Here is a 26,755-nt window from a genome sequence, read left to right on the forward strand (position 1 = left end):
CCTGATATAAACTGACACAAACCACTGTTGATATGGCCAGCAAATGTTTATTTTTTTGTTTCAGTGTTCTATTTCATGGCCAGTAGGTGGTAGCAAAGCTTTATCATGTCTGTGTTGCCATGTCCGTTTATTGTGCTTTCCCATAGCTTCCTGAGACCTGAGCTTTCTCAGACCTTTCTCTTTGCTATAGGATTACTAGGACTTGATAAGCATGTCTTTTAACAGTAAGTACTTTTGGAAATAAAATTATGTCCTCTCACAAGGACATTGTGTTTATTTCTAGTCACAAGTGTGTAATGTAGTATAAAACAGTTTATTTCAATGCCTGAGCATTGTGTGCAACAATTAAACTGACAACAATGCAATATTTTCTGACTCTATGGGTTAGGGGTCACTGTTCAAGTCTAAAACTGTTCATTTCAATACAATAACTTTGTTACTGTCACATTTGAGGACATTGGGACTTATTACTTATACTATCATCATTGACATTGTTTAGTTTTTTATACTTATCAGGTCCTACTAATCCCAAATAGGTAGGAGAAATAAGAAATGTGAATCAAACAAAAGTTCAGATCTCAGAACACAGAGAAGCAGAGTTTGTATCCACCATACATCTGGAACAAACTCTATGAAAACTGCAGGTCGGCACCAACTCTCACTTCTTTTAAATCAAGGTTGAAGACTTCTCTGTTTGCCACTGCTTTTTATCAAATCAAATATTTATTCATCTCCTACACTGTAATTTTTATTATTCAAGTTATTTTAGTGATTTTAACTGCACTGTAACTTTTATTCTTGTATGCTATGCCTGCCTTAGCATATTTTAACCTTTTGTTTTCTATTCTTTAGACCTTTACTGAATTGCTTTTAAATGTCCTTTTATAGTTTTACTTTATTTTTTATTTTTATGCACCGTCTAGATGCTTTTGATGTTTTATGAAGAGCACAATAAACTCCTTCTTCCAGTTGATTTTTCTGTTATAATAGAAATATTTTTATGTCATATTTCTCATGTGTTACGTTACCCATATACACTCGATTAACGTAGGATCTAAAAATAAAATAAAAACATTTTGGTCCAAGGCAGTCGCCCTATAAATATTTAGATTGTGTTTGGGGCAGTGGAACACAGGTCCAGATAGCCTAATCGTCACGAAAATCAGATTCACCCTGGCTTCTTTAATATGACATGATTTATTTTAATATATTGATAAAAGATTGATTAGTTAACGTCATAGGGTATTTAAGGTTTAAAACCATGGACTGTATGATATAAACCCGTTTTATTCCCAAGACATTAGAGGGTGAGTCTATATTTAGGGAATCGTTTGCTTGTTTCTCTCGCGATATCTGGCAACTCCGTGAGCAGCCAGTCTCGTGTCAGCCCGTCAGGAACAGAGCGGAGATCTCCCTGTCAGCCGCGGAAATGTTCAAAACAGAGAAACTAAAAGCTTTGGTGAATGAGCGACTGAAAGCCGCCGCCGAGGAAATATTCAGCCTCTTTGAAACAACTCTTAAAGACTACGAGGAGATAGTTTTACGGTCACAGCAGGAGGTGGACCAGCAGCGGAGGAGGCTGACCGGGTGGAGAGGTGAGGTAACGGTTAACGGCAGGTTAACTCCAGTCTGTAGACAGCGGTGACACTGAGGCTCTTTACTCCTGGTTTAATCACACTGACGTTTATTAAGATGTGCTGAAACCTTCAGTCAGCTGGACCACTCCCTAAATAGATAGGAGACAGCGAGTAGCGCCATTTTGCGTCCCTGAAGGGAGGAGGGGGACGCAAAATGGCTGTTCCTGGCAAAATGCACACTGGTGGGAATATAGGCAACAGGGTGTGGATCCCATTTTCTACCTCACCTCCACCTCTACTGTGTCAAACAGGTTGAGAGGGAAAAAGATGGAGTTTAAAGGGCAGGCTAAAGCCAATGGGAATGGTTTATTTGATACTTAATTATAAAAAATAAAAGAAAATATCTTTCATTATGAAGAGGTCCTGTCCTAAATCTACAATATGCCTCAAAATAAGTATTAATACATGCCCAAAATATGATTAATTTAGTACTCAATATTTTGGGCTTTATGCTTTCCTGTTCATTTATAATTAATGGTGGCTAAGTAAGTCATATTAATGTTGCTGAACTGAACTGAAAAAAATGTCATCTGAATAAAAGAGAAATTTATTTATTGATTTATTCATTCACTTACACATTTTGGTCTGTTTTACAGTTATTATTATTATTAACATATTAAGTTATTATTCTGCTTTGTGCTCTTATATTTAATTAACTTCTTATTATTCACTTCGAGTTTTTATTTATCGATTTATCTTTTTTATATTTTAACCTTTCTGTTGTTCGGTGTTATCCTGCCTATAGTTTAGTTTATTTACTTTACTTTATTAATCCCCCTGAGGGGAAATTCAATGTTTTCACTCTTACTTGTCATTAACACACAGGCCCGAAAGACACACACATGCACAAACAGGACCTATACATGCACAAAGTAGAGAGATGTCAGAGTGAGGGGGCTGCCCTTGGTGAGGCGCCCCGAGCGGTTGGGGGGTTCGGTGCCTTGCTCGAGGGCACCTCGGCATTGCCCAGGAGGTGAACTGGCACCTCTCCAGCCATCAGTGCGGAGAGGTGCCAGTTCACCTCCTGGCCTGACCCTCTGGTTCCCAACCCAAGTCCCTATGGACTGAGCCACTGCCACCCTATAGTGTTTCCTCTATTCCTCAGTGCCTGTTCTTAATGAGTACTCTTATTTTAGTGCGTGTGTGTGTTTAATTGTGTGAAACACTTAGTGTTGCAGTGTTGTTTGTATAAAAGTGCTCAAATAAAATCAGACCGAGTGATCAACTGATTGAAATGCATTTGGAGCCACAGTATGTGACACTTTTTCCCCACTCTCAAGTTTAGTGCCAGTAGTCAGCACCTAATTACAACCCTTGGTGTGTGTTACTTCTCTATTAGGCATGTTTGTTTACAGATTTAGTTAATAATATTATGACCCAGGCCACAATGGATTTAAACCCCCACCACGTTGACAAATCTTTACAATATGAAGAAGGCAGCAACTAATATGGTGGTGTATAATTTGGTTAAACATGTGACTATAATCAGTATGATTGCGTGTGTCTGTGATGCCTTATGAGTTCAAGGCAAAGAGACAAATTAACACAAAACCTAACATACCTGTAGCCACGAGCATAGGTGTAGATTCTGGAGAGGACTGAGGGGACACGCCCCCTCAATATTTAGACCATGTGCTTTTGCTCAATAAAAACATGAAAGTGGCAGAGGACTTTTACACCATTTACACATTTATACCATAAATTGAAGTAGAAAAGGCACAATTTTTTGCATAAAAATTCACCAAGAAATTAAGCATTTGACACTCAAAATTTCCTTGTGGAGGACTTTCATATGTGTCCCCCCAGCGTTGACATAAAACCTACACCCTTGGCCATGAGCAAACACAGAGGCACTTGCACCACCTTTATCTAGTCTTTCTAATGGCATTAAAAACACGATGAACCATGACCCCAAAACTTACACCTATTAAAACATGAATTGTTCATAACGTAATACCAAACGAGTGCAGCAAAGCAAACTTATTAACTCTATACAAATTTTAAATCATTGCACTTGTGAGTTGATCTAGACCTATGTTTTTATATGCTTTTGTTTGAAAAGACATCATCACAAAGCAGACCCTTTAATTTCACAAACTTTTACTGTTGCTGTTACCTTCTTTTCATCAGCAGACCACACATAGTAACAAAACAATGCAAAATTGTAAGATATTTATAATCTTGGACACATTTTGATGTTCTGCCTGTCTTGTCTAGCACTCTGCTTAATATTTACAAATCAAAATATTTCATAAAACTACAACTAAATTTTCTTTTTTCCCATGTGATGTTGTCCAGGCCCCCTGCAGCTCTCTGTCCAGGAAGAGGACACTCCCTCTGAGCAGGATCCCTGTGAGAAGAAGACTGACCTGTGTGAGGATGACCAGGAGCCTCCACAGATTAAAGAAGAGCAGGAGGAGGCACTGTGGACCGCTCAGACAGGTGAAAAGCAGCAGGAGGGAGCTGATACCAAAGACTCTATGTTCAGTATAATTTACGTGCAAAGGAATGAAGAAGAAGGCAGACAGCTCCCACATCTAAACCAGAAGGTTGAGGATAGGGGAGACAGTCTGCCCAGCAGCTCATGTGAACAGTTGAAATCTGAACCTGTTAAAGGAGACTGTGGTGCATCAGAGCCAAACAGTGACTGTCAGATGAGCGAAGTAAGTGACGATGAATTGAGAGACAGGATAACACCACAGCAAGCTGGTGAGACAGCAGACAGACCGTACACCTGCAGCATCTGCAACAAGAATTTCAGGATTAAATCCATTCTGACTCGCCACATGAAGACACACACGGGAGAGAAACCCTACAGCTGCAGTGTCTGTGGTAAAAGCTTCATCCAGCGCTCCTATTTGCAGACTCACATGAACTCTCACTCCGGACAGAAGCCGCACACGTGTAGCTTCTGTGGCAGAGGGTTCACACAAGTCGGAAACATGAATGCCCACATACGAATCCACACGGGAGAGAAACCTCACAGCTGCACTGACTGTGGTAAAAGTTTCAGAGAGAAGGCCGATCTCGTCAAGCACACCATAATTCACACTGGTGAGAAACCTTACATTTGCACTGTATGTAATATGAAATTTAGTGCTCAGTCTAATTTAACGCGCCACATGAAGACTCATTCAGGGGAAAGGCCATATAGTTGCACTGCCTGTGGGAAAAGATTTATTCGGCGCTCACATTTAATTATTCATATGAAGACGCACACAGGAGAGAATCCCTAGAATGGAGAAATTATATTTGCTCTATGGTGTTTACTTGATAATTTCCTAGTTAGAATAAACTCATAAAATAAAAACTTTGTACAAACCATTTTCTATGTGTGTTGCTAGTTTTGTACTGAAGAATGAAGGACTTGGCAAAAGGGATGAGACTTGAGAACCAGTTTCAAATTGTCCTATTCACTGATATTCGCCTCCGAGCTTATCAGTGCCTCTTATCAATGCTGGCATGATTTTATGATAGTTGCGCATCGCAAAACAATATTGTCAAACTGATGCTTCTATGCTGCTGGAAACTTGTAATAAAAAGGAAGCTACTGGCTTCCTTTTTGTGAAGAAAGATGACAACAGTGCTGCGTGTAATGTCTGTAAAATTATCATTTTTGATCATCCTGTAATCCCGGTTCCAAATTAAACAATAGAGCTTCTGCACACCTCAGACACATGCATGCCTTCTTTTATTGTACTCTGCTTCCACACTGTATGGCCAGGAATCGATAAGGGAATCTAAAAAGAAACAGACTGATAAGCAGAATCAATAACGGCATTGATATCAGTGAAATCTCATCAGTTCCCGTCCCTGCTCAGCAAACTGAGACTGCATGTTTCTCCAAGTGACAATCATTTGTGTTGGCTGCAGTCATCAAATTTAATCTTTGTTGTTAATTTCTTGTCAACAAGGCACTCCAAGTAAAGCAAGGCAGTTTTACCCTCTTCGAAATCATCATCAGTTTGTCAGCAATATTCGTGGATGATCCATTTTCTTAGTTAACTCCACCAAGGAGGTTATGTTTTCAGTTCAGTTTGTTTATTTGTTGGTTTATTTGTCTGTTTGTCAGCAGGATTACAGAAAAACTAGGTGGACAGGTGGGCCAGAGAAGAACCCGTTAAATTTCAGAGCACTTCGAATCACGGAGCGGACACACGAGCCATCTTTCACTTTCGTTAACATTGTAGATCGCGAATTTGGCCTTGGTAAAGATCTGCACCTTCCAAGTGCCCTTCTAGTCACTAAATCCCAATAGAGAGAAAAGCTAACTATCTCTCAATACTTTCCAACTTCCCCCCCCTTTGACTCACCCCTGAGCCAATATATACCTGCTAAAGATATTAATCTTTAAGATCCAGTCACAAGCATGTGGTTTCATTTTTTAAAAGGCTCAAATTCCTAAAACAGCATTGTATTGTTGTTGTTTTTTGGAAATGTCACTCTAAAAATCATTGAAACATACTGTATTTGTTGGGGACTAATGCCCATGTTCATGAGTGAGACGTGTGGCTTACTGATGCATTTTGAATAGTTTTTGGACGACAGTGGAGTTGGACAACACAGATAAATACAGGCTAACAATACTTGTCACCAGGATCAATGAAAAATTAGTGTGGTTTCACAGCACAGTTTTCACTTTACTTTAACGGCCACACGACTGAAGGCAGTGGAATTTGCACAGACTAAACATACTTGACAATAACTGATACTCACAATGGTAACAGACAATAAAGTGTTGCATCTATCTTTTTTTTTTTTTTAAATTACGCCTTGTTTAATGTTCATGTTTTTCGTATGTTGATTTCAAAAGCAGATTTTATTTAAATCAGTCAAGGTTAAATTAAACACAGTGCTACTGAAAAATTGTCTTTTTGTCTGTCTCCAGAGTCAGAACACTGATTATCACAGTTTCCCCCAGGTGAACATCCTGATTAAACACAGATCAATTTTAGAACCAAGATTTTACTGTAATAAGGAACTTTTTTTTTTAAAGATATCAAATTCAGCAAACGTTGACCAGTAAACACCTAAAAACTAACAAAAAACAGAACGTCTGCTTTTGAGAATGACATTTAAAGGGACAGTTCCCCCCAAAATCAAAAATACACATTTTCCCTCTCCCCTGTAGTGCTATTTATCAAACTAGATTGTTTTGTTGTGAGTTGCTGAGTGTTGGAGATGATGATAATTGTCTTCTCGAGTTGTTCTCTCAAATAAAATGAACTAGATGGCACTCAGCTTGTGGTGCTCACAGTGCTAAAAAAATACATTTTAAAAAACTCAACAGCAATGTCTCTTTCCAGAAATCATGACCTGGTTACTCAAGATAATCCACAGACCTTGTTGTGAGCTGTTTCATGTAGGAACTATTTTCTTTCTATCAAAATACATTCGCCAACTGTATCACTGCGGAGATGGAAGTGTGCATCTGCTCACGGATGAGAGGCCTGTGGTTATGACAGGCTTTGATGTAAACATTAATGGCGTCTTCCTCACCTGCGTTGTTACATTAACTAGCTCAGTGGTGCTAGTTCCATTATACTCAAGAGAAGGCAGACAACTCTGCGGCCGATATCTCTAACATTCGGCAACTCACATCAAAACAATCTAGAGTGATAAACGGCACTACAGGTAAGAGGAAAAATATATATTATGATTTTGGGTTGAACTGACCCTTTAAAATCCAAAGCTGAATTGAATTTTATCTTTTCCCTTTTTCCCTGTTCTTGTACTTTAAATGTAAGGCAAGGTAACAAAGGTTTTTTTGTGTCGGTCATAAGCAAAGGAACTAAGTGAATTCTTTAAATTGCTGCTGCTTTAAAATAAAAGATAATTATAATTAATAAAAAAAAATACAGTACCAACGAAAATCATTTGGTTACCTAAAATCCATTGTATCAACTGTGGCTGTTGTTTTAAGGTGGAGCCAACTTTATAACATCAGCTGTTCAGCTGTCCACTTTAAAGATTAATAGTACTATAGAAATTCCAGCCAGGTGTCTGAAACCTGAACAGAAAAACACCAACACACCAACAGCAGCTGAGATAATATTTTTTATTTTCCTTTTATTTTTATTGATTTATTTTTTCACATTGAAAGGCAAAGACTGTGCTGTACCCAACACCCTGCCTGAGGACACAGGTCAGTGAACACTGCACATTAAAACAGCACAACACAATTGTGTATGGCATGATGATGCAGTGACTGTCTAATGCTTATCATGCTGTAGTAGCATTACTTCTCTGCTGTAAGTTACGTTCATACTCACTCCACCTGGGTCAAGGGCTATATAAAACAGCAACATACAGTGCTGTATTTCATTCAAGGCAGTTTTTAAAAGATTAAAGAAAGAATGTTCAAAGAAGGGAGTGCTTCTTAAAAGCAACAACATTTTGAGGCTCATTCCACACCTGGGCGCATGAGAAGAGAAAGCAGCTTTATCAAGCTCTGTGTGCACCCTGTGGACATTTTAAAGAATCTGATATGAAGGAGTGCAATAGTTGCTGGTATATAACGACAAACGGCTGGATTTATAAGTAAAAACCGTGCCTTTTTCTCCTCTGATACAGAGAGGACCATCCTAAAGAATCTCCTTCTGCTCTTCACAAAGGGGTGTGATCCCATCGGAATATTGAACATTTTCCATCCATCTTTTGAGCAGGTTTTATTGGGATTTTCAATTATAAAAGATATTACAGTCTTACCAGGAAATATGGTCAAGCATCAAATGAAAATGCAATAAATAAATAAATAAATAAATATGAACAGATATTGCAGTGGTGAACAGTAATCATGAAGTACACATGGGCTACTACACTTTATGATCTTAATTTAGTTGCTCCACATGCACTCCAGTCTTTGGGTTTATTAAACATCGTCACCCTTGTTTCAAGTAGTCAGTGGAGCTCCCCCAGATAATGTCAAACACTGCCAGCTGTGCTTCATAATGATGTACCAGAACAAGACATACTGTGCATCTTTGATGGGATGGAATAGGAAACATATGGCAAGCCGTTTTAACATTTAATCGCTAGACTGGATATTCATTACTGATATCTGCAACATAATTTTGCCTAGTCAAAACTCTTATTCAAGATATCTGTAATTAGATTTTGCGTAGTCAAAACTCTAATTACAGATATCTGTAATTCAGTTTTGACTAGTAAGATTCAAACTATTTTTGCCATTCATGTGTATGGGGTTTGTCATTATAGATATCTCCAATGTGGTTGCGGATATCTGCAATTGTTATTGCGGATATCTGCAACTGAATTGTGGATATCTGTAATTCCAGTTTGAGATATCTACAATTTAATTTTGACTAGTCATAATTCAAGTTCAAGATATCTTTAATTATCATCAATTGAAGATACACTGCCTGGCCAAAAAAAAGTCGCCACCTGGATTTAACTAAGCAAATAGGTACGAGCCTCCTATTGGATAATTACTGCATGGGCGATTATCTTTCAGCTGGCAACAAGTTATTTAACCCCAACTGGTGCAATGAGTTGCTTCTCATTTCCTAAACAACCATGTCGAAAGACACATCCCGTGGTCGTGGAAAAGATGTTAGTCTGTTTGAGAAGGGTCAAATAATTGGCATGCATCAAGCAGAGAAAACATCTAAGGAGATTGCAGAAACTACTAAAATTGGGTTAAGAACTGTCCAACGCATTATTAAAAACTGGAAGTATAGTGGGGACCCATCGTCTTCGAGGAAGAAATGTGGCCGGAAAAAAATCCTCAACGATCGTGATCGGCGATCACTTAAACGTTTGGTGAGATCAAATCGAAGAAAAACAACAGTAGAACTCAGGGCTATGTTTAATAGTGAAAGTAAGAGCATTTCCACACGCACAATGCGAAGGGAACTCAAGGGATTGGGACTGAACAGCTGTGTAGCCTTAAGAAAACCACTAATCAGTGAGGCTAACCAGAAAAAAACGGCTTCAATTTGCTAGGGAGCATAAAGATTGGACTCTGGAGCAATGGAAGAAGGTCATGTGGTCTGATGAGTCCAGATTTACCCTGTTCCAGAGTGATGGGCGCATCAGGGTAAGAAGAGAGGCAGATGAAGTGATGCACCCATCATGCCTAGTGCCTACTGTACAAGCCTGTGGGGGCAGTGTTATGATCTGGGGTTGCTGCAGTTGGTCAGGTCTAGGTTCAGCAACAGTATGTGCTCAAAGAATGAGGTCAGCTGACTACCTGAATATACTGAATGACCAGGTTATTCCATCAATGGATTTTTTCTTCCCTGATGGCACGGGCATATTCCAAGATGACAATGCCAGGATTCATCGGGCTCAAATTGTGAAAGACTGGTTCAGGGAGCATGAGACATCATTTTCACACATGGATTGGCCACCACAGAGTCCAGACCTTAACCCCATTGAGAATCTTTGGGATGTGCTGGAGAAGGCTTTGCGCAGCGGCCAGACTCTACCATCATCAATGCAAGATCTTGGTGAAAAATTAATGCAACACTGGATGGAAATAAATCTTGTGACATTGCAGAAGCTTATCGAAACAATGCCACAGCGAATGCGTGTCGTAATCAAAGCTAAAGGCGGTCCAACGAAATATTAGAGTGTATGACCTTTTTTTTGGTGGTGACTTTTTTTTTGGCCAGGCAGTGTATCTACATGGTCCTTTCTAGATATCTTGAATTGAGTTTCAGATAGTCCGAATGACGTTGTAGATATCTTGAATTCGAATTATGACTAGTCAAAATGACGTTGTAGATATCTGCATCTGAATTATGACTAGTCAAAATGACGTTGTAGATATCTGCAACTGAATTATGACTAGTCAAAATGACGTTGTAGATATCTGCATCTGAATTATGACTAGTCAAAATGACATTGTAGATATCTCAAACTGGAATTATAGATAGTCATAATGTAATTGTAGATATCTATAATGACAAACCCCATACACATGAATGGCAAAAATAGTTTGAATCTTACTAGTCAAAACTGAATTACAGATATCTGTAACTGTAGTTTTGACTAGTCAGAATGACGTTATAGATATCTGTAACTGTAGTTTTGACTAGTCAGAATGATGTCATAGATATCTGTAATTCAGTTTTGACTAGTCAAAATGATGTTACAGATATCTTGAAATTCATACTAGTCACAATGACATTACTACTAGTCAAAATGACGTTATAGATATCTATAATGATAATTCTGGATAGTCAGCCTTAGTGATTAAATGTTAAAACGGCTTGCCATAGAAACACATACGGGGCAGTAGAGGAAACATCCATTTGTTATGGTCGAAAGCATTTTGGGAAATTGGTGGTGATTGTGTTTTATTGGCCCAGGTCAGAATTTTCACTAACTGGTACCACCCAAGGTGGCAAATTCTAGTTTCTAGTATTATGGGGTTTTTTTAATCTCTAGATTATATTTCAACAAAATAACCCTTCCCAGACATCAACCTTCAATGGCACCAACAGTTCAACCAAAGAATGAACAAACCAAGGCGTGTTTCAAGTCTCAGTTTGAGTGCTGATATGCATCATGGTTTTCATGGGCAAACACATTTGTATGTGCAGAAAACTGAATGAAAATATGCTTCATAACCCAATTTTACAGACTGTCTGGATTCAATATAGGTCATTGTGAGGTACGGGTACCCCCTAATTGCACATATATATACAGAACAGGTCATAGCCGATGGTTATATGTGGAAGAACATCCTAAAAACTAATGTTTAGACATAAATTATATGATAATGTCATGTTCAGGAGCAGAGATGTGCACTTCTTCACCTCTGCTATGATGTGTGGCCATGGACAGTGTCGCTTTCAGCCCCCAAGTTGCGCGCTTCCAAAAGGAAAGAAGAAAGGCGGAACTGCATGTGACGTCATTTCCGTTGCGCGAAGCTGAAACTTTGGCGCCCCAGAGACATCAAGAAGATGGCTTTAAACGTCGAATCAGTCCGGTAACGTTAGTTTACACGGGAAAATAACGTCAGCTAAGTGTGTAAGGGTACTCTCCTGGTTGTGGAGATGCAGAGTCGGTCAACGTTTAACAGAATAAGCTCTTTTCATGTAGCTGCAGCGTTTAGCTGTCCGTTGACAACACCGTCGGTCCGTTAGCTAAAAACATATCGCTGACAAACAGCTCCTTTATCTCTGTTAGACAGACTGGCTGTGTGGAGTAAACGCACATAGTTGCACACACACACACACACACACACACACACACACACACACACACACACACTTGGCTGTTTAATCAGAGTCACCATGAACAGGACCAAACTGAAGAAGACCCAGGTGAGTTCAGGAGGTTTAGCTAACTTCACTTTGTTTCTCTGTGGTAACAATAAAAGCATTTAACGTAAAGTAACGACACCTGTCATCGTTTATTATGTGTGCAGTCTGTTATTAACTCAGTTGTGTCTGTCTGCTTGACTGACTTTTAATTATCCCTCCAGTGCAGCCATTTTTTATTTGTTTATGGTCAACAATGAAGGATATAAAAACTCAAAACACCTGATTGATACATGTAGGCTACATACAAACAGTGCGACGTTTCACACAAGTGAGGTTTTAAATTGATACATACGTAACTTACATATCCTTGTACTGTCTAAATGAACATGAACAATGAGTTATTGCTGTTACCTGGAGCTTCAGTGTGTGTGTGGAGGATCCAGTTTAAACAACATGCTGTGTTTTAACATGCTGGACAACAGACAAAACTGTGAAATGTTGGTAACTGTTTGGTTTATGATTTCTGTCAGGCTCCAGGAGGGCAGAGGAACATCTCCTCTTTCTTTTCCTCTCAGAATCACCAGAAGGTACATTTTATTTTATTTTTCTTTCAGTGAGTTGTTTCTGTCTTTGCTGCTTTTTCTTTGCTTTTTGTCATTTGAAATCTCACCATGACATTATTACGTAATGTCAGTTATTGATAACTTAGTCAGATAATTAGTAGTAACGTGCATATAGCACTTAAATAAGTAGAGGTTTATAGAAAATTTTAGCATTTGACTGTTAATAGCTATAATACCAGGAAAATCAAAATTCCCAGACAATTAATATTTTTTATAATTTTCTTTTTATTTAAATTCAAAAAAGAAATCATCAGGTACAAAGCCACTTGCACACAACATACTTTTTTGAAGCTGACAAAATGCCATGCATTAAATAGACAAATAATATTAGACAAATTAATTAAACCCTACCATTTAAACAAACTAACTAACTAGCTAGCTAACAAACAAAAACAAGGTAATACAAATTATTAAATAAATACTTGTAGTCAAAAGAAAGGATCCTAAGGGCCAAGTGTAGCAGGTTCCCAGGGGATCCTGTAGTGCTGGGCGGTATGATTGAACAACTGCATCATGATATATCTTTGGATTTTGGCAGTATCACAGTGCATCACAGCACCTCTTGGAGTATCTATTTTGGGCGTTTTACATTGAATTGCCCATTGAATGCATCACCTTTAGGCCCTCACAGCATGACAGCACACATAGAGTTAGCATCATTCAGGAAATTAACAACAGTACACTGTTACAAACTTGGCTCACAGTTTGCAACAAAAGAGAGTCTACACAAACAATTTAAGGTACAAAGGTGATTTATTTAACTAAATCTACTTCAAAATAAGAAGTAAAACATGTTGTCATGTCGTGAGTGGCTGCAGTGTGTGTGTGGGTGTGTATGTAAAACAGAACAAATGAAACAAAGGCAAACCAAACTACACCATGTTGGCCATGTGGCAGTCAGCTGCTCAGTCAGGGGGAGAGAAAGAGAGCAGGCTGACAACTTTATAAAGTAAGACCACACCCTCAGGTGTGGCCAGGAAGATTGGACGGCCCGCCTCTTCAACCACGAGGAAAAGCTGTGAAGGAACAGACACATTAGTAAGACCGTCACAACACTGAGTCATTAGGTACATCGGCCAGCAGTCTGTGCTATATGGCTTAATAAATTCAGTTTATCCCTTCCAATTTTTCCAAATAAAGCTGTCTTAATTCTCAGCTCAAAGGTTAATTTTTCCATAATACGAATTTCATGCATCACATTAAGCCCGTCAATTAAAGTTAATTAAAGTTAAAGTTAATTAAAATTCCCAGACATTTTATATTACATCAATATAGTATTTACCATGTGTAATTGCTCTGTGCTTTTTGGTTGTTTGAGGCATGGCACATTCTGCTTTTCATGTAAAGTCATTACACTCCTCTTGAAGTTGCTTTTGCCAAGGATGTTATTGTCTTACTCATTTTATTCCTTTTATCCAGTGCATTTGTGTATTGTCTTTTATTCACATTATCTTCTGTTATTTCCTAGCACGTCTCTTTTTCACCTTTGTTGTTTTTATGTACTTTTGTTTCTTCTTGTGTTGTAAGGCATTATTGCATCTCTCTCTAATTTATATAAACAATCTACTAATAATTTTTAGGCTATATTTTAAAATGCTTATTTGACTGTGTTGTTTTTAGGACTTGTCATCGTCCACAAAATTATCTGTGGCTGGCTCTGCACTCGCCAAGACTGAACCTCACATCAAAGATGGTGAAACCTCTACATTCAGATGCCATTCCCCCTTAAAGAGGAGTATCCTTGGGGACCTTGAAAACCTCCTACCCTCCTCGCCAGATCTTGTCCTCTCTGTGCCTGAGACCCCCAACAGTCAGATCAGGCTTGCTTGCTGTTCTCCCTCCAGAGACCAGACCAGCAGAGAGGTGGCGAGCCTGGAGAAGCTCATCCAACTGTCCCCCATCTGCCGTAGTCCGCGCGCTAGGGTGAAGAGTATACGGAGAGTTATGACTGAGGGGGGAGGAAACACCAAGAGGGAGGAGGGATTGTCTGGGCCTGTAAAAAGACTCATCAGCCCTCCTCAACAGTCTCAGGATGCCAAAAGATCAAGAACTGCGAATCCACCGGCACAAAGAATTGCGCTCAATCCCACAGGTGGCAACCTGAAAGCAACGACACCTTTGATTGGCCCTTTGAAGACACCTCATTTCTCCAACTACCAGTCAGAGGGTCGGTCTAAAAGATTAGAGAGTCACAGCAGAGGCGCTGAAGTAGTTTTTAATGACAACAAAATCTCTGTTGGGGAACAGGGAAAACATCAGGAAGAGAGAAATGTGAATGAGAAAAATTCTGGTTTTACTGTGATAACTGATCAGAAAACATCTGAGACAAACCCACACACTCATCTGGATAAGAACACTCTTACTACTCACATGTACAAACCTAGTGAAACTGTCACACCTGTGACGCAGAGAAGAGCCACAGAGGGAAAGATTCATGTTAAGACAGGAGCTTCAAGAACAGCATTGACATCATCAACGAAAGATGGAGATGACGGGACAAAGTCGGATCAGGAGCGAGCTGGAGGTACACTGACAGAGCTGAAATATTAATTGCAAGCTACTTTTTTTGTTTGTTTTAGATAAAACTACATGTTGTTTACATGATAAAATGTTGCTACTTTTGACTAACGAAAAAGCAGGTGTGTTGCACTGGCTCCACTTGAATGAATCTGCAAGGTTCAAAAGTGTTTTCTCTGAAACAAAGTGTCTGTGTGATGAACCCTAAGTTATTAAAACTGAATGCAGTTTTTTATTTATTTAACAGTGACATCAGTATTATGTTATTACAGTATTCTCAGCCATTTCTTTGTACTTAGTTTGCTTTTATTCCCTGCTAACCTCTTTTTTTATTTTTAATTTTGCTATTTTGTTGCACAGAAGAAAATGCAGGAACGATGTCTGCGTGTCCTGTGGAAGAGAGGTTGGACGAGAGCTGGTTTGCGGAGCAGATGGATCACAATGAAGGTCTTGTCAAAGAGCATCAATCCAAAAAGCCCAGGTGAGAGAACCATGAATACGCTTGCTTGGACAATGTTGCTGCATCGTTTGACCAGGTTATGTGATGATGAATTTTCTTGTGTCAATAATAGATGGGAATAGGGCACATGACACACGTGGAGTATTTGTGTTCAAGCACTTGACTTAGTAAAGAATAAGCTTCACTCAGTAAGAAATGATGCACCATGGATGATTGATAAAACATAAGCATGTATGACATAAGTCCTCTTTGTCCCTGCAGTAAGGTGCCAGACCATGTGATCCTTTCTGGAGGCCTAAATAACCGCTACTGGGTTTCAGACGTGGAGGAGAGGCCTGGCCACAAAACACTGACCATCTCATGCTCCAGATCTCTAAATCCAACGGAGACATGTCTGCTGAAAGATGGATGGTAAATATGATGAACACTGTATGCTGGTGTATGCATGTGTCTATTTCTATTCTCGTTCTTTTTTCTTGTGTATTTGAATTTAACTTGTGAAGTTTTTGACGTCTAGTAGCACTATGGAGCTGTTTATTTATGAACTGATTCCCTTTTACTGACACTGACAAGTTACTACTGCAGCAACAAACCAACTTAAACCCAGTTCAGACCAAAGATTTGTGACAAGATGAAACTGTTATAGAACATGCAGAGAAAAGTTGCAGCAGTGTGAACCAGGCTGTCTGAGCTCGACTCAAGCCGGCTGATGGTGTCACCTGCAACTCAGCTGGTCAAATCACCAGCGGTGTGTTTGCCTACTACGGCAGGTGCTCTGTCCCTGCCAAGCCTTCTGTTTCCGTCTTCACGCATGCTGGTTTTGGACAGTGGGTCACTGCTGCTGCTCGCTGTATGTGCTTATGCCCCAGCACACACACATTCTCATTTACTAACTAATTGGCACTGCGTATTTATTATGAATACAGTCCATCTGATGCTTGGTTTTTCACCGTTGCATCACTACTACAAATGCAGCTGTAGCCCGTATCTCACTATCACTATCCTCACTCATATTTTAAGAAGCTACAAGTTATATTCAGCCATAAAATAAGCCTGGAAAGCTGCAATCGGAGCAGAGGTGCAGAGAGTGGTTGCATAGAGATGATACACTGTCTCATCTGGTTGTATTGGTGTGAACTGGCAGGTTTTTAGAATGTTGTAGAACAGCGCATTGCAAGAAGTTGCATGTTTCAACTCGTGTTGCCGCAAATCTTTGGTCTAAACTGGGCGTAACAGACATATGAAACTCATAACTAAGATGCTACACAAACAAACATGTGACTTCTTTTGCAGGAAAGATTTCTTTGACCTGCTCCGATGCTGAGCGTGCCTCATTTGCAGATGTCTCTCCAGTTTGTTCATTTTTAAGCTCTCATTACTCGTTGTTATTTTCAGGTGTTTATAAACTAATTAAATCATAGTTAGAATTATTACATACAATTTCTGCGAATAGATGCCCCTAAATCCGACACACCGGACCTTTTAGGTTGTCATTTCTTTTTGTGTATAGATGTTTGTACATTGATATATGATGTGCATTTGAATTTATTTTCTCTGTCTGATAAATTGACCATGTGTGATGATCAGGGACTGTGTGTTTGGGTGTATTGATGTATCTTATGCATTAGGTCTTCAATATGCATGTTTGTGTGTCTGTATTGGTATACATTTTTTATTCTTTGGGCATTTTTAGGGAGATGACGCCTGTTTGTCGAGGTGATGTGGTGCATCTAGAGGGCCGCTCTGATGGTGGATCCTGGGTGATAGATAGGGAGCAGGGTTTCCTAGTTTTACTACCTGATAGCCTCATTTCTGGTACCAGCATCTCAAGCTCCATCCGCTGCATGAGGCGTGCAGTACTGGGAGATATGTTCAGGGTAATACAACTAATATCATGGCCTAATTTTTATGTTATGGTTGATTTGTTTTTCTTAAATTTCCAATTTCCAATTTCATTTTGAAATGGACAGCCCAGATACACTCTTGACCCTCTCCTGTTTTTTCTCTGTGCTGTGACGCAGAGTTTTGACGGTGGCTCCAAGCAAATGCTGAATGGCACCATGGTCCATGAAGTCTTCCAGAGAGCAGCTACAGCTAAAGATTTTTCTTTGGAGACACTGTCTAAGCTGGCTGATGAAGCCCTGTGTCGTCCTCAGTACTTGGGAGACATGTAAGTGGTCAGGTGAAACCCCGCAGGGTGCTGCAGAACTTTTCATGTGTGTAAACATACATTTTACAGATGTTCATAATGGAAAACGGCTTTTGTGTGTATTCTTTGTCTCTTTCAGTTATGTTTGTGTTTTGTCCATTTGTCTGTAGGTACAGTTTGGGTGTAAGTCAGGAAGAGATGAAGCAGGAACTACACGATTATCTGCCCTCACTGGAACATTGGGCAAAGGAATACCTCAGCTCTCCAACCCCAAAAGCTATCAGCCTCAAAATGTATGTGTATGCACGCGCACACACACACAGCGCTACAGCTTTTCTAATAAAACCTTATTAGTTCTGCTAGAGTCTACCAATTGTTTTGTATCCATGTCTTGCAGTAATCATTGTAATGCTTATGAAAAAAGTGCAGTTACCTAAACCCAGTGGGAAAATAAGGTTTTATCACCTTACAGAGCTGATTATGTGTCTGTCTCTGATGACCTCAGGCCCAGCAGCAGCAAAGCTCCGAGCAGGTGTCAGGACTCGTCAACTGTTGTCACCGTAGCAGAGCTGGCAGACATAGAAGAGAATGTGTGGTCGCCGAGATTTGGTCTGAAAGGGAAAATCGATGTGACGGCACGAGTTCGAATCCAAAGACCACGAGGTGGTAGTCACAGAGCCCTGGAGGAGAAGACTGTCCCCCTGGAGCTGAAAACTGGAAAAGAGTCAAACTCGATTGAGCATCGTAGTCAGGTTGGTAGATCACAGCATGCTCAACGAACATGTCACCTGGTTGGGTCAGGTAAAAAGCAGGTTTAAGGCCTATGCACACCGAGTCTTTACTTTTCGTTGGAAATTGCAAGTTTAGAAATAAATACGACCTCATGTTATGTCAGTTAGACTCCAGAACTTTCATTTGTCATTAACATTTTCTGATCACGTTTGATTTTCGGCATTTTTTCGCATCCGTCGGAAGCCTTCAGAGAGTTGTGTAATCAACAAGCAGTGAAGACAGTGTGGTGTAACCTGCAAGACGTCCGCAACAAGAGACAGGAACTGGGCTATGAGTAATATTTTATAACACAAATAGCTTACTTTTAACAGCTCAGGTAGTAATATTGAGGTGGATGATGATGGTGATAAAGAGGAGGATATAATAGAGGATGAAGACTGCACACAGACAGAGAGATAGTGGCAGTGTGGAGACGGAGAGGGAGGACAGCTCAGCCCCTTCAGGTAGCAGCAGTGCCAAATGCAAGAAGCCAAAGAGTGGCAACAGCCAGGGAGGTACCTCAAGGGGAGAGAAGCAAGAAAGAAAACGTCTCTTTTGTGCCTAACAATTTTTAATCATATGACAGATTTTTTTAAAAAATACGCCTAAGAAAAAATGCGGCATGGTGTGCAAAGGCCCTTACACTCATATACACAAATTTAATGAGGCTGACTGACATGCACAACTGTGGTTTTAAGATATCCATATAGATGTGTTTGTCTGTGTGTAGGTGGTTCTTTACACTCTGATGAGCTTGGAAAGATACAATTCTGATGCTGGCTTCCTGCTTTACCTCAAGACGGGCAACCTGCACCCTGTAGTGGCCAGCCACATGGACCGCAGAGGTACAGTACATCCATATATGCTTAACCATCCTGCCCAACATCAGTTGTGACCAATAATATTATAATAAAATTATATTGTTTTATACAATTAACAATTGTAGACTGTCTATAAATGATTAAACACAAACACGCAGCCCCCTTTCAACTAAATTGTTTGCTTGAATTACGACATGATGGTGCCTTGTCTTACTACACTCTCTCACAGCAGTGTCTCCTCCATCTCCTTTATTGGTGAACTTTATGTTTATCACAGAGCTGCTGAAGCTGAGGAACACCTTGGTTCATCACATTCACAACTGTGTGGAGAAGGAGGCGAAGCGAAGTCGTCTGTCTCGACTTCCTGAGATCCTGACCAACAGACAGACCTGCCAGTACTGTCCTCAGAAGAGAAACTGTGCTTTATATGAGAGGTGAACTTTTAAAACTCATTTTAAAAGCCATGGAAATGACGAGCATTAGAATTTATTGTTAGCATAACCCAGTTCATGCAATAAACTGTTAATTCAGAGGGTTGAAATGGCGAGTTTAAGCCATAGTGAAATGGTCTCATTAAGCTCTTCCTCTATCTTGTGCTCTTTCCTCTCTTCCTATCTCCTCTCTTTCCTCGTTCTTTACCCTTCCTTCAGGGCGCTTGATGGCAACTCTGCAGACATCAGCGAGGATGTTGTGCGCGACTTCCTGCAGGAGGAGACAGGTCACCTGACCCCACCTCATCTGAGCTATTTCTCCCATTGGCTGCTGCTCTGCTGCCTTGAGGCCACCAGCATGGAGGCCAAGAATGGCAGAAAGCGTGTGTGGCTTCAGACATCTGAGGAGAGGTAAACAGCTCATATTTAGACATGTAAACACTCCCAGTAAAGTCAAATCCCCCAAAAATCTTGTATAAAATCAGCCCCTTCATACTGTATGAAATAATTAAAAGTATTTGCCCGCTCTGACCTGTGTTTCTAGTGAGAAGAATGGGAGCTGTGTGGGGAACGTGCAGCTCAGTGGCCCGGTGACCGAGCCGTCTGAAGGGGTTTTCCTCCATCGTTTCCAGCGCAGCACTGTGGTTCCACAGAAAGGGTTGGCCAGCAGTGGTTTGGCCAGTGGTGATCGCATTGTTGTTAGCAACCAGAAAGGTAATCTGGTTGGTTTGGCAACAGGATACCTGTGTGAGGTCAGCAGAACATCAGTTGGCTGCACACTGGACAGGTGAGAAGGAACCCACACGTAACTGCTGACTGAAGTATTTCAACCGAAGGCAAAGACGACTATGGGACATTGAATTGTTTGGACTTTTCTTCCTTGGCTGCTCAATTGAAGTCATTTTGTTTGTGTTTTATAGGGACCTGTCTAAGTTCCAGGATGTGTTGTTTCGACTGGACAGTGATGAAGGTGTGGTGGGCCTCAGCACTCACCTCTCCAATCTCTCCAGACTGATGGAAAACTGTCAGGACAGGTAGGTACAGTAAAATGCAGTATGCATTATGATAGCATAGTATAGTATGTATGTAATGGCAAAACTAACTTATCCCTAGAAAATTAATCAGGTGACAGTTAAAATAAAAGCCTCACACACTTTATGTTTGCGCAGCGATCATCTGAGGGAGCTGGTTGTTGACCTTCGCTCCCCTGAGTTTATTTCCAACCTCAGTTCTGTTCTGCCAAGAGAGGCCAAGGACACAGTGGCCAACATCCTCAAAGGTGACCAAGCTGCTTTGCTCTCCCTCTTTGCCTGTCTCGTTTACTTTGTTTTGTTCTTTTTCATACTTAGTTTAGCTCTACCTTCTATGACTTTGGGGGACAAAGCTATAAATGAGCAACCTTAAACCAAAAGACACAATACGTCCTTTCCCAAAAGTTTTTACACATTTGCCGGAGTTGTAGTTTCATACTTCAATCAGTAATAGAACATTAATTACCCATTATTGTCCATTATTTTCTTATATCAGTGATTCCCAACGGTTTTACTCATTAAGTACTCAGTAAGTTAAGTAAGGCTTCTCTTTTTTTTGACAAATTCAGTGTTTTCTTCTCCCTGACACTTGTCCATTGTTCCATTAGCTCTTTGGTTGTTTTAACTGAGAACTTTTCTATTCAGGATGAGGCTGTTAAGCAGGGAGTAAAGTCTCTGTCAGTATAGCTTGTGTTCAGATCTTCACTGTGCCCTTATCCTGTGAGATATTTAATATCTTGAATAATAACCGAAACTTTAAAAATGACTTTTTAATTTAGTTTTCTCTGTCTTCAAAGGAATGATTGAAATGCTGAGATATAGGCCAACTGTTTATATATTATATAATATATAATATATATTATATATTTATCTTTATTATATATAAAATCAAGAAGGCCTCGCAACCTCCATAAAGCTTTGGTGACCCCCGGGTTGAGAAACAAGTCTGCATGTTAGGTCAGTTCATACATTTGTGTGTGTGTGTGTGTGTGTGTGTGTGTGTGTGTGTGTGTGTGTGTCTTTGCAGGTCTCAATAAACCCCAGAAGCAGGCCATGAAGAAGGTTTTGTTATCTAAAGACTACACACTCATTGTCGGCATGCCAGGCACAGGCAAAACCACGACCATCTGCACCCTGGTAAACTCCTAACATGATCGACTAATTTCACCTGAGCCATAAATCAGCATTATATTCTTCCTAGTGAGACCAGAACTGTAACCCTCTCTCACCCCACCTTTGTCTCTGTCTTTTCTGATGTGCCACCGTCCATCATTCTCTCTCTCTTTCTTGCTCTTTGTCTCTTCTTCACTTTTTCATTCAGGTTCGCATCCTTCACGCGTGTGGGTTCAGTGTGTTACTGACCAGCTACACCCACTCCGCTGTTGACAACATCCTACTGAAGCTAAAGCGCTTCCGGGTTGGGTTTCTGCGTCTTGGGCAAGGGCAGAAGGTGCGCTATAGTTTGACGTCTGTTATTCAGTGTGTACAGCACAGAAAATAAGTCTTCACTTCCCACATTTGTTTTACAACAATTAAAATAAACTGTGTCATACTGTAGGTATATGAGCTGTTTAAGAAAAGGCTATTTGCTTGTGGTAATGTGCATAAAAGCACAAATCACTGTTAGATATTAAAGTTATAAAGTAATATGGTAAAAATATAATTATTTTTTAAATATTTAACAGTTAAACAAAAAAAAGAACATTTTAAAAACTCAAAAGTGTTTTGTCCCCTCTGACTCTTATTTCCTGCTGCAGGTTCATCCAGACATCCTGCCTTACACAGAGGAAAGTGCGAGAAAGAAAGGACTTCACACACTGTCAGAGTTAGAGCAGCTTTATAACAAGGAGGTGAGGAGCTAGTTTGTGGAATATTACTGTATAATCACAACAACTTTGATTTTTATAGGCTTAAATCAACATTTTTATGCCTCTTCACTGGCGCCAGCTGCGGCTGGAGGCATTGTTACTGCTTTGTTCATCTGTTCGTCCCGTTGTCATGAACACGATACTTCAAGAAGACCTTGAGGGAATTTTTTCATGGATGTAAACTGTCACTGCAACTTGACAAGATTCACAGAGGCATTCAACTGTGAGGCAGTGATCCTAGTTGTTTAGAATATTTGATATGAGACCTCAGTGTCATCAAGACATGTCACTTATTCATATTGTAACTTATAACAATTTGAAAAAATGACTAATCTTCCGACCACTCAGTACTGATCTTCTCCCTCTGTTTAGCTGATAGTGGCAACCACCTGTATGGGCATCAAGCATCCCCTGTTCACACGTCGGCGGTTTGACTTCTGCATCGTAGACGAAGCCTCACAAATCAGTCAGCCCATCTGTCTGGGACCGCTGTTCTATGCCAAGAGATTTGTCCTGGTTGGAGACCACCAACAGCTGCCACCAATAGTACAAAACCAGGAGGCTAGGTAAAGTATGCGTGAGTGTAGATGAGGTGTATTTTGATAAAATGAGAAATAAAATATTGCCTCAAGTACATTAATTGTATTCATTTGTCATGAGGGTAAAACATGAGACAGTTTTCATGGTTAATGTTAAAGTGTGATATGTAAAATGTGACAGCATCAGTTTGGTTATTAATACAGAGTTTAACATTGTCAATAGAAATATCAATTTTGGTCTGTTTTTTTCTGCAGGTCACTTGGGATGGACGAAAGTCTATTTAAGCGACTTGAGCTCCACAGTGAAGCTGTGGTTCAACTCAATGTTCAGTACCGGATGAATAGGTACACCTACATACACATTCGACACTGTACGCCTCAGTCATCTTGTCTTGTTTATTATGTGCTTATCCATTCTTAACTCTGCTTGAACTTGAACTCCTGACTGCTAGCAGTGCATTAGTACACGCTTTATTATCTTGAATAAAAAAAAAAAAATCTGAATTCACTTTGATCTCAGACAGAGAAACTGTGAATAGCGCTCTCTCTTGCTTTAGCCTTGCAGAGAGAACTTAATTCTATTCACATTACAACTACAAAACAGCACAGCAGGAGTCTTAGGACAGACAGAAAGATTGCCCCTCCATAATTAACAGTGTGTGCTCTGTGTTTGTAGGCCGATTATGTCTCTCAGCAACTCCCTGATGTACGAGGGCCGGCTGGAGTGCGGATCAGAGAGGACAGCCACGGCCCTGCTCACCCTGCCCTTCTTGCTGTCCGTCCAGTCAGAGCTTAGGTCCTACTCTGAGACTCATCCACAGCACAACCTGGATTGGATACAGGCCACCTTGTTGCCCAGCAACCCTGTTTGCTTCCTAGATTGCTCCATGGTTGGTATACGATGCAAATGTGCTGTGTTGGGGTAGAAATGAGTTGAGAGAGCAGATCTTAACATCATCATTAGCTCTGCTTTCTGGTGAAAGGTCAAGGAATTAAGTCAGCTGTTTCAAGTGTTAAAGAAAGAAATCTGTGTGGAAAGGGGGTTATTTTTGGCATGGGGGGGCTGTTGTTGTGAGTAAGACAGTGAAGGTGTGCTGGTCAACATCTTGTTTCTCTCAACTGTTCCCTTTAGGTGCCAGCACTGGAGTCTGTGGAGCAGGGAGGTGTAAGCAATCACACTGAGGCTGCTCTTATACACAAGTTGCTGTCACTGCTGTTAAAGGTACATTAGTTGCCTAATTCATGCTCAAGTGTTTATGTCATCATGCAGCAGGTTTTTAAAGTCCTGGCGTAAGCTTTAGGGTCATAACGTGTTTTTAATACAGTGAATGAAAGTGAAATAATTGGTGTAACTTATTTGGTTCGACCCCCTGTTCATTTAACTCTCTCCAGGCCGGGTGTAAGCCCAGTGATATAGGTGTGATCGCCCCCTACAGGCAGCAGTTAAAGAGCATCTCTGCTCTGCTGCAGTCCTCTGCTTTCACCGGTGTAGAAGTGAATACAGTGGACAGGTACCAAGGACGGGACAAAAGTCTGATCATTTTCTCTTTTGTCAAGAGCACTGCAGAGGAAGGACACGTAAGTGCATCTCCTCCATCCGCTTTTTTTGACTCCTCCATCTGCATTTCTTTTCTCTGTGCCTCTGCATGGGGGAACAAGCAAGTGAACAGGTGAGTGAGAACCTGATCTGACTCTCTGCTGCTTCTCCTTTCATAGTTGGGAGAGCTGTTGAAGGACTGGCGTCGCCTGAATGTAGCCATCACCAGAGCTAAACACAAGCTGCTGATGGTGGGCTCTGCCACAACACTACGACGCTACGCACCTGTGGAGAAACTACTCAACCATCTCCAGCAAGAGAACATGATATCCTTTAATTACATTATATATTACTCTTCAATGTGAGGATTACTTACTTACAGTTGCTCGGTTTCAACCAGGGTATTATGTAAATGAACTGTGGTAACCTTCCCTCCATCTTACCAGTGCCCAGGTCCTCCTGCTCATTTCCCAGCTCAAATTGTTTGCTGGCACTGGGGCTGTTTTCTGTTGAACAGTTGAAGTCGTCAGTGTTCCCAACAATTTGTGGCTGATGCTACAAGACTGCTTCTATGCAGTTTTTGGATGACTTAACCAGAGTTTTTGTTACATGTCATGTTTGTTTTATCTTTTTTTCATGTATCCTGTGTCTACACTGTTTTTTCCTGAACCCTTACTTCACATTATCCAGCTCCCACCAGCTGCTCACAAGGCCTTACCGAGCATGTCCCTGTGATAGAAGTCTGCGAAGCCTTGATGGTGTTCCAGGTCACCTGTCTGTCTCACAGTGGAGCTGCCAGTAAATGTGGATCACCTCAACAGCGCTGAGACTTCGTGCCAATCTGCAAACACACTGACTGATCTGGAGGCTGCGATCAGCTGTGATCAGTGGCATTTGCATCCTACAGTCAGTGCTTGTCGGCTAATTTTACAGCCTCATCTCCAAATATTTTGTGTCCCTTTTGACAAAGATTTGATGATGTTTAACTGGAGATACAGATTGCACTAATCAGCACACTAGGAATGACACAAGAGGAACATGTAGGTGTTAGAGGGGAGGCTGTCTCTGATTTTTACATTACAAGTTTGATAATAGAATAATTTTTATCAGTCTCTGTTAAACAAAGCACTCTGGAACAGGGGTGGCTTTGTTGTATAGAATGTAAACACTGAGACACATGCTCTACTCAGCACCTTTCCGGTTGCTGCATGCTTTTGCTGATCAATAAATGGTCAGTTTGGACCAATAATTCAAACTAAACCTCCACGCTGAACCTCTACAAGCCACCACTGCTATGTTTAATGTTGATCAATTGTAAACACACTTGAAGCACTCAATATTTAAAAGCAAATATAGACCGTTTCAATCGGACCTGCAATGCCAGGCAAAAGCTGGGGTCCATGTTTACTTCCTGTTAACTGACGTTATTCACATATGCTGCAAAACACTTGACAGTGTTTATCTTGTCGAGTTTGAAATGGTCTACATATATTTTCAATGCTGTGAAACAAGGTACTTAGATATTCAGCTGTTATAACACATAACATTGCACTGCATCTGTGAAACTGACAGTGGTGGGTTACTGTACTATGCATTAAACCTGAACAAGGACTGGTCACTATTTATAAACGCAAATATTTTTAGATCAAATATCTCTGTTGATATACTGTGACTATTTTAGACTTGACTTTTGGTGCTCTCTGTAAGTATTCACACACAACACAGAAAGTCGGTATTTATGTGAACATGGAGACCAAACTATTTATAGCTCATGTTGCTCAACAGTCAGATAAGCTCAGGGATGTCTATCGGTCAGTATACCAGGGACTTCACACCGAAAAATGAAGCATCACAATGTCACAAGAACCAGAATTATTTGTAGTCCTAAATTACTAAATCAGTTTTTTTTCCAGCTCAACATAAGAAATCTTGCATCAGCAGTACTCTATTTAAATCTGTGAATGAGCTACATTGGTCCACACAGCAAAGAAAGTGAAACAACACGTGTATATAAATCTTAATTTCTCTTTATTCATCAGTTTACAGTGTTAAACTGTAACAATTGGCTGAGGTTTCTGAGTCTGTTCCTTTGTGTACGCAGACAAAATGAATACAAAGGAAACTACCTGCTATCTT

General features: G+C 40.3%; 2 protein-coding genes across 3 annotated transcripts; both read left to right on the forward strand.

The window, feature by feature from the left end:
- The first annotated feature begins 1,375 nt into the window (after positions 1 to 1,375).
- On the forward strand, positions 1,376 to 5,966 carry LOC125882037 (histone-lysine N-methyltransferase PRDM9-like). The gene is made up of 2 exons (XM_049565653.1): positions 1,376 to 1,595; positions 3,936 to 5,966. The coding sequence occupies exons 1-2, from the start codon at positions 1,430 to 1,432 to the stop codon at positions 4,871 to 4,873; spliced, it is 1,104 nt and encodes a 367-aa protein (XP_049421610.1). The 5' UTR covers positions 1,376 to 1,429; the 3' UTR covers positions 4,874 to 5,966.
- A 5,447-nt stretch (positions 5,967 to 11,413) lies between these two features.
- Positions 11,414 to 26,452, forward strand: dna2 (DNA replication helicase/nuclease 2). 2 transcript variants are annotated; one of them, XM_049565169.1, is made up of 26 exons: positions 11,414 to 11,830; positions 11,865 to 11,932; positions 12,403 to 12,459; positions 14,116 to 15,019; positions 15,373 to 15,493; positions 15,734 to 15,883; positions 17,166 to 17,349; positions 17,494 to 17,642; positions 17,792 to 17,914; positions 18,127 to 18,373; positions 19,123 to 19,237; positions 19,491 to 19,647; positions 19,864 to 20,055; positions 20,189 to 20,431; positions 20,565 to 20,678; positions 20,814 to 20,923; positions 21,703 to 21,812; positions 21,997 to 22,125; positions 22,433 to 22,525; positions 22,916 to 23,109; positions 23,338 to 23,427; positions 23,759 to 23,972; positions 24,215 to 24,304; positions 24,475 to 24,660; positions 24,799 to 24,945; positions 25,301 to 26,452. In XM_049565169.1, exons 2-26 carry the CDS (start codon positions 11,903 to 11,905, stop codon positions 25,352 to 25,354), a joined length of 4,203 nt encoding a protein of 1,400 aa, XP_049421126.1. In that variant the 5' UTR covers positions 11,414 to 11,830; positions 11,865 to 11,902; the 3' UTR covers positions 25,355 to 26,452. The 2 variants fall into 2 exon arrangements, with proteins under 2 accessions (XP_049421126.1, XP_049421116.1); XM_049565159.1 differs by having other exon boundaries at positions 11,414 to 11,932.
- The last annotated feature ends 303 nt before the right edge of the window (positions 26,453 to 26,755 follow it).

This window comes from Epinephelus fuscoguttatus, linkage group LG2 (genome assembly GCF_011397635.1).
Source record: "Epinephelus fuscoguttatus linkage group LG2, E.fuscoguttatus.final_Chr_v1".
NCBI classification, from domain to species: Eukaryota; Metazoa; Chordata; class Actinopteri; order Perciformes; family Serranidae; genus Epinephelus; species Epinephelus fuscoguttatus.